General features: G+C 43.4%; 1 protein-coding gene across 4 annotated transcripts in view; it reads right to left on the bottom strand.

The window, feature by feature from the left end:
- Positions 1 to 1761: 1761 nt before the first annotated feature.
- The window catches only part of LHCGR (luteinizing hormone/choriogonadotropin receptor), a 1835933-nt gene continuing 1829288 nt past the window's right edge, over positions 1762 to 8406 (bottom strand). For 3 of the 4 annotated variants that reach the window (XM_069608401.1, XM_069608402.1, XM_069608403.1), the window contains one exon: positions 1765 to 3241. In XM_069608401.1, coding sequence (XP_069464502.1) covers positions 2023 to 3241 — 1219 coding nt within the window. In that variant the 3' untranslated portion in view covers positions 1765 to 2022. Of the gene's footprint in view, positions 3242 to 8406 lie in introns of all 4 variants that reach the window. The other variant, XM_069608404.1, reaches the window with a different exon arrangement.

The following is an 8406-nucleotide window of genomic DNA, read 5'->3' as shown; positions in this document are numbered from 1 at the left end:
TGTTGGTTTGGAGTTCTACGCAGTCGGGAAAGGCAGTTGTTGGTCAGAAATGTGTCGCTTGCAATGAGGTCTTCCTGGAAGTTGCTTTTTGTAAATGGACTTGGTTTTGTTCTTCATAAGTTGGACAATCGTTTACAGTTGCTGGTCTTGCAGGAGACTGATGGGAATTTGTAGTCCCCTAAAGTGTTTGTTTTTTGAGAAGTTGTATAAAAAAAGAAAAGGTTTAAATTTGAAAGGCTCTGTGGAGTGGCAATAAAGAAAGTTAAAGCATAATGCTTGCCTCTCTGTCTTTAATGGAATCAATACTCTGTTGAGCTGTAAGCCTGGGTAATCTTCATTAGCACATAGTGCTAAAAAAATAAATTGCTTTCTTGTATTGCGCTTCATGCCAGGCTCCATCTTCTAAGCAGGGGACCTGAACTGGGTATTGAACCTTCTCAGTGTAGTCTTGTTTCCAAGACATTGTGTTCCCCCTGATATATCAGACCGGCTAGTAGCAATAAAGGTTTTGGAGTTGTGAAGTGTAACATGTTAGTGTAGTAGTTAGTAAAGTACACAAAACGTGTTAGTAAATTAAATGTAGTTTCATGTTCTAATATTTAAATAACTATGCATCCTTTATGAGTTAAGCATTTTAATTGTAAACTGGATGAACTAGAGCAGTCTTGGCATTAGCTTGCTTAAAAACACATGGCCGAACCATAAAAAAAAAAGTCCCGGAACTATCCTTTAAAGAAAAATAGGCAAACATTACTTCGTTGAAACTGTGGAACTATGTATATTACATGAAGTTCACGTTTAGTCCCAATGTAGCTGGTGGTTTGCACAGAGCCAAGGGTGGCTTCTATAACCTTGATTTGTTTTGGATATTAGGTGAGCCTGAAAGCGCTGCCTATAAACCAGAACGATTGTCATGTGTAGAGACGGTAGAAGTGAGATGGGAGGAGGTATACAGCGTCTGAGTGTTGCATCGGTATTTACCCACCAATTCACCGCCCAGGCCCATACTACTACCTCTGACCATGACCACTCAAACTACACCCCCCTAGAATCCCTGGAGTTAGCTCTGTGCTTTGTGAGCGGTGTTCTGGAAGGTAATGGCTTAATTGCAGCTATAAACAATGTAAAGCAGCTCCTGGTGTGAATAAACAAGCTAAACAAGTATGCACCAGACGCTTTATTGGTATGCAGCATGCATGCCCATCTGCTGAATTCCAGTAAAAACAAGCATTGGCAAAGACAACAGCAGTGGCTGTTGTAAAGGGATTAGAAGGCATTTCCCAGGCACTGCCATATATGCCCAGGTCCTAGCAACATTTGCCAGCTGTTGGCATTTTAAGGCCAGATAGCACCATGATGTCGGTGTCTGGAAAAAGCAGATCCTATACTGACATGCTTTGCCAATGCTTGTTTTTATATGTTCTTTCACTGTGATTTATTGACACCTTTCATGTCTTATAATGGAGGAAGATAAACTGGCATTTTGACTGTATTGCATATTCTTTGCATGGGGGTCTAAGTACCCATCTGAAAACCGTGACGTATAGACCTACGCATTGTCGGAACAAGATCACATGTCTGACAATTACAAAAATGTAAGGAAACCTTGATAGATCTGTGTAAAAGCTATTGCATATTTTTGCATTTACTTTGTGCATTATATCAATAATATATTGACTTTACTATACTTTGCCCCACTCCTGCTGAAGGTGTGCTGCTGTACTGTATTATCATTTTGACAGTGCTGTGGTTGATGGTTTCAGTTTATTAACATTTAATATTTATTTGCATTTGTTTAAAAATATCATACAAAAATATTTTTATAACATCCACCAACTTCAAAAAAAGTTTTAAAACGTCCTGAATTCGTTATGCATTTCACATAGCAGCCGTTTTGTAGGATACACTGTTGAAATACTGTGGAGTTTAAAATCCCAGGATGTGGAGAAGATATGGGGTTCACATTTGAAAACAAACTCGTGTAATTGCTTGTAATTTCACAGTCCGTCCCATTGCTCGTGGTCATCCTTCTTTGCAGTTATTTGTGTCATGCACTGTAGAATATTGACAATCAAAAGTTGTTAGTCGAACATCTGCTTGAGAGGTTTTTTTGATTCCACCACATGAGTGATCAATCCTGCAGTTGGAGGTGTATGCTGAAAAATTGTTTACTCTGTAAAGCTCGGCCTGGGTTTTGCAACATCCAAATTTGCTCATCAAAAGAAAAAAATCTCTTCGGAACGCTTTGGTAAAAATTGCATATAGAAAGGGATTTGCACAAGAGTTCACTGGATAAAACAAAACGAGTAGAATTTTGGAGTTCGTCACAGTGATTAGTGGAACTTTAAAAGCAGCGGATATGGCAAAGAATGATATTGGTGCCATACAAGTAAAGTCTGTGAAAATCAACACTGCCATTTTTTTTGCAATCTTTGTATCCTGATTTATAGGCGTCAACTCCGGGTTTTGAACAGCAATATAAATCTTCATGTAGCATACGCAAATAATGATAAAAGCAACAACATTAAGGACTAAAATAATGATTATATATGTCTGCGACAGAGTTGTTTCTATGTCCATGGGTAGACATATGCTGACCTTTATATAATTGCTGACCCCTAGAAGGGGTAGTAGTGCTATAAGGAGAGAAAATACCCAACCTCCACACATAATAATTACGGCGTGTCTTAATCGAATTTTTTTGTCCAATTGCATTGCATAGGTGATAGTGTGCCATCTTTCTAAGGTAATCACAGTTAGTGTATAAACTGAAAGTTCACTTGAAAAAACTGTGAAAAACCCGGCTGCGCTGCATCCACTACCTGTTTGCCAATCGATTGCATGGTTATAGTACTGACTTTTAGTTTGCGAGTCAACTGAGGCAATAAGGAGCAAATAAAGCCCCATGCAAAAATCTGCAAATGACAGGTTGCACATCAGAAAACGTGGAACGGTTAGTTTGTAATGACTCGTCAGCAACACCAGTAGAACCACTGCGTTTCCGACAATTGCAAGGATACTAATGAACCAAATCAGGACCCGCAGAAAGTCGTACCCCATTATATCTTCACAAGGATTAAACGCATCAGGTTCCGGAATGCACGTTAGCTTTTTAGGATTGCATATGTAGTCATAATCCACGGGTATTTCATCATCGAAGTTGTCTGATGTAAACGTGTCAGTATAGGATATATTCTCATCTTCATGCCACGAAGAAATGTTGAAGAACTCCTCCTTAGACCTGAAAAAAAGCAAGCCATATATTTATATATATAATAATAAACTCTACTTACAAAGCAGCGTATTTAATACAGTACATGGTGTATGTTACATTCTTGATATGCATGCCTTATTTTCTTACACTAACTACACAAAAACATTGTTCTAGTTCTCATAAGGGATGTCTGGTGTAGTATTTGGCACATTTGCGCTAACGCAGATTTTACACAATTTCTAAATAGCTCACTGCACACTATTGAAGCTCCAGAATGTGCATGTGGGAATGCTTCTTATGGAACTTCGACTTCATGGGACAATAAGATGCTTGGTTCCACTAGTGCTTTTTAATCCCGCTGCAACACTGGCTTGCAGTGATCATGTGCACTACCTAATCGCATATAGAGGATTGCAGATCATTCGTTTTGGGCTGTACTATCTCCCCCTTGGTAGCATCAGATATGCAGTGTCATAGGTACATTCTTGCAAACCCATTTCATATTCTTGTAGAGGCTGCAGCACCTTTGTCGGATATTTTCCTTCAGAAGCAGATATTGTTCATGCTCCTGCTTGGATTTTTAAATGAAACTTCAAATAGGGTGGTTTATAGTCTGGGAACATACCAATACTATAAAAAACCTCTTCCCCAAATTTCGAATATCACAAACTCACCTCTTCTACAGCCGACATACTCAGCCCTTGGCCAACATATGGCCAAACTATATGTCTAAGCCCACCCCTCTGGACAGAAAGCCTTCTCTGACTCCTACACTTCTCAGCTAGAAACAAGCAGACACAGAAGCAAGGTGTTTCTGATCTGCAATTTCAACACAAAGCAGTGTGATCTTGCATTTCCCTCTCCCCAACTAGCCTAACCTAGCCGCTCTCTTCCAGATCCACCAGAATGCCTGAGCTATGCAAATGGCAACAGTGCACGGTACAAATCTTAATAAAAGAGCATGACATATTACTTATTTAAGTTACAAATCATTGGAAGCGATTATATTTACTTTCCAACATACACACACACGGAAACATGGCTCCAGCCTGGAGGATGCTTCAAATATTGGGGGAGATGTGCCCACCAGTCAGGAAACAAAACCAGCTGTATGTGGATCCAGCTAGGACAGGCGCGAATGTTCAGAGGGAAAATCATTGGCTTTAATCATATCACTGTTGTATTTTAATAACGGACCAACTTTGGAAAACCATGTTTGAGATCTTTACTACTGTTCTCTTCTACCTTCTATTCCTCCTTTGTCTTCTTCCTATGATGGCCTGTTTCGCTAAGCTTTAAACCTAGCAGGGCTTGTATGTTAGTGTTAGGCGGAAACCTGTGCCGTTCCCTCTGGGACCACTGCAAAAGATTTAGGACTACAGGTGTTTGGCAGTAAACCCACTTGGTAGCAGCCTGTACCACACAGATTCACTTGGTAGCTGTGGCTGAGCAGTCAGACTTCGCTCAAGAAGAGTTAGGCAGTATGTGGAGTATACAACATAGGGCAATTTACACAGTAGAACAAGCAAACACGGCACAAGGCTTCGGTGTAAGGATATACAGTTATTTATTTATAAAAACACATCTATGAAAAACACTCTGGCACTAATACGGCAAACACTTCAATCACACTTACTATAAGAAAAAGATCAATCCCCCTAACAATAGTTCGACAAGTCTAGGTTCAACGGCATCACTTATTTGCAGACAGAGGTGTATGCTTTAACCTAGATGGCACTCTAGTATTCGTTAGGACGGGAGAGAAAAATAAGGCAGGTTATGAAATCAACTCGGTACCAGTACTTTTGCGAACAACCGCAAGACAAGTAAGTCAGGGTCTACTGCAGATCACAAAGTTCAGAGGCCAGGCCCACTCGGAGAGAGGCAAGGCGATATGTCCCAGAAAGTGTCTCAGTGGAAATGCGCTTCGAGTCTTTGTCGTAAATTGTTATGGAAAGATTGGACCAGTTCAGAACAGAAAGTTAAGAAAGCTTGAAGGCGACCCAATGTAGAGGCGAGGATTAAGACACCTCACTCTATCCGGCAGAAAGGGAAGCCAGGCGCACACGGTACCTTGTTTGTGGAGAGACGGCTCCGGCGGGGGCAGTTGTTCCTGTTGGTGGATGCACGTCGGGTCTTTGCCAAGAGAAGAGATGATCTCGTCGTCGAAGGAAAGTTGAAGATCGTTGCACCACCAGGGAAGAGATCAGCCGCGGAGTGCTCCGTCACAAGGCACCACCTTTTGGTCACGGTACAGGGGTAGTGGCTATCCGGTTGCTGAGGTGCTCTGCACGGGCAATTTGACTACTGCGTCCTGGAGCGAAGAAAAAGCAAAGGCGACTGTTTGTTCCCACCAGTCAGGGGAAGAGACTCTCCGGCGGGTAGATCTCCTCTGTCGTCGGGAAGTGATGAGTCGATTCAGCAGGGCTCCACCGGAGGTGTCGTCGTTGCAGGTCGGCTCAGCTTTAGCCTCCTTGGATTCTTAGGTCCTGTGGCGACTTCTGAAGATCCAGTCCCAAAAGCCCTGCTTTTATGCAGAAACCCCCATTCATTCAGCCTAGCTGTCACTCAAAATACGCTAAGTGGTGAGCGGGGTGGCTCACCACTTGGGCCAATCACACCAGAGTGCGACTTGAGTTGGCAAGGCAACTCAGTCCAGGGTGCCTAAACCCCCTCCCACACCCGCTGTGGTAACCAGACAGAATGGCACCACTTTGGAGGGGCTCTGTGTAGAGGCCCACCAAAAGTGGAAGCAAGGGCTCAACCTTTGGTTTAGGAGTCACAGAGACGAACACAGACGCCATTTTAAAAACTGAGTTCTGGCAGAAAATACCACCCAATAGACTTATTTAAGATAAGTAAACCGGTGGTATGTTAGAGATTAACGAGAAAAAGTATTAATCTCCAACAATGGGAAGAATCCCATAGGGTTATAGTCGGGTCGAATATAACAAGTAGTTTTCACTGCCACCAGCCAAAACTCGACGAGGGGGGACGGGACAGTGCCCCCTCGAATAACAGACCCAGGAGTAATCGAATTACCCCTACTAGTACGTCCACAATAGGATGGTTTGTACTAGTTCTGTTAGTAAATTTAGGTCTAGTAAAGCCAATGGTGACTTTACATGCCCGGGGAGACAGTAGTCAGTCCCCGGGTATGGAGTCTATGATGGAGGTCCGCTAGGACGCCCCAGTGCTACGGCACGGAGGGTGCGGTGTAACACACATAGAAAAAAATATGAGACCCTATGGAGTAAAAGACCCCATAGCCCATAGAACACATTGACATTCAAAGGAATTACCACACATTCATGTCCAAAAGTGGGAGAAAAAGAGTCTCACTCTTGGTAGGATGGAAAAAAACAAACTCCAGAAATCCAGCAAAGCTGCTGGGGGACTCACTAGGTTAGGAAATTCAGCCTAAACAGAGAATTCTCCCTAACACTTGCTCCCCCCCCCAAACTAAGGGACAGGAGGATTTAATACCTCTAGTCGATGCCATACATCCTAGAGAGACCATCAGCATTTTGGTGGGGACACCCTGACCTGTGCTCAATGGTGAAATCAAACCCTTGCAGGCAGATCGACCATCTCAGTAGTTTTGGGTTTTCCCCTTTCATTTGCATTAACCATCTCAAGGGTTGGTGGTCAGTCTGAATGACAAAAGTAGAACCATACAAGTATGGCCTAAACTTCTTCAGAGCCCACACGATAGCAAAGCACTCTTTCGATTGTTGCCCACCTTGTTTCAGGATCCTTCAGCTTGCGGCTGATAAAGCAAACGGGGTGCTCCCTACCTTTCCCATCCTGTTGGCTGAGTACGGCACCTATTCCTACATTTGAAGCATCTGTCTGCACAATGAAATGTTGGCGGTAATCATGAGCTCTGAGTACTGGGGCTTGGCAAAGAGCCTTCCTCAGGTTTTCAAAAGCCTGATTGCACTCCTCGTTCCATCTAACCTTTTTAGGAAATTTGGGCGAGGAGATGACATTGGAGTGGAGAAGCTATGGTCCCATAGTTCTCGATGAAATTCCTGTAATACCCAGTGAGGCCTAGGAAGGCTCTCACTTGGGTCTGAGTAGTAGGTATTGTCCAATTTTTCACAGCTTCAATCTTACTGAGCAACAGCCTTATTTCTCCACCTCCTACCTCATGTCCAAGATAGACTACCTTACTCTGTCCAATTTGGCATTTACTCGCCTTTATGGTCAGACTGGCTCGTCAAAGAGCCTGCAAACCATCTCTCAGGTGGGTTACATGTTCTTCCCAGGAATTGCTGAACACTGCAATGTCATCCAAGTATGCCATGCAGAAGTCCTCCATCCCATTCAGAACATGGTTTACCATCCGTTGAAACGTAGCAGGTGCATTCTTCAATCCGAAAGGCATTACCTTAAACTGGTATAAGCCAACGGGGGTAGAAAATGCAGTCTTCTCCTTGGCATGGTCTGTCAGGGCTATTTGCCAATAGCCTGACGTCACGTCAAATGTGCTGAGGAACTTGGCTGCGCCAAGTTTATCTACTAACTCATCTGTTCTTGGCAAAGGGTGGGTATCAGTCTTGGTGACTGCATTAAGAGCTCTATAATCCACGCAGAATCTAAGTTCTTTAGATCCGGCCTTTGGTACTAACACAACTGGGCTAGACCATGGACTATTAGAGGACTCTAGTACCCCGAGATCAAGCATCTTTCTGACCTCACCTTTGATGTGGGTTCGTACGTGTTCTGACATTCGGTATCCTCTGCTTTTGACTGGCAGACAGTCACCAGTGAGTATGTCATGCTGGCCCCAAGGGGTCAAGCCTGGTGAAAGCGAGAACAGGGAGGCAAACTGATTCAACATAGCTTTGCACTCTTCTTGTTGTTCGGGTGTCAGATTTGATGAGAGATTTGCTCCTTCAATTTTTTCGTCTAAAGGTAAGCCTCTGAGGAGATCCGGAAGAGCTTCACTCTCTTCTTCCTCGGTTGATGCTAGAAGCAACGCTCCTACATCAGGTCTTGAGACTTATGCTTTGAGTAGGTTGGTGTGGAAGACTGTCGGAGCCTCCTTGGGATTGCCCAAGTCCACCAGATAGTTGACCTCTCCGAGTTTACCCACAACTCTGAAGGGTCCCATCCATTTGTCTTGCAAGGCCCTCTGCCTTGTGGGGATCATAACGAGAACGAGCTGGTCTTGAGCAAACTCAACC

The sequence above is a fragment of the Ambystoma mexicanum genome, chromosome 4q (genome assembly GCF_040938575.1).
Source record: "Ambystoma mexicanum isolate Mex_15411 chromosome 4q, UKY_AmexF1_1, whole genome shotgun sequence".
NCBI classification, from domain to species: Eukaryota; Metazoa; Chordata; class Amphibia; order Caudata; family Ambystomatidae; genus Ambystoma; species Ambystoma mexicanum.
This window is presented reverse-complemented; position numbering and strand designations above follow the sequence as displayed.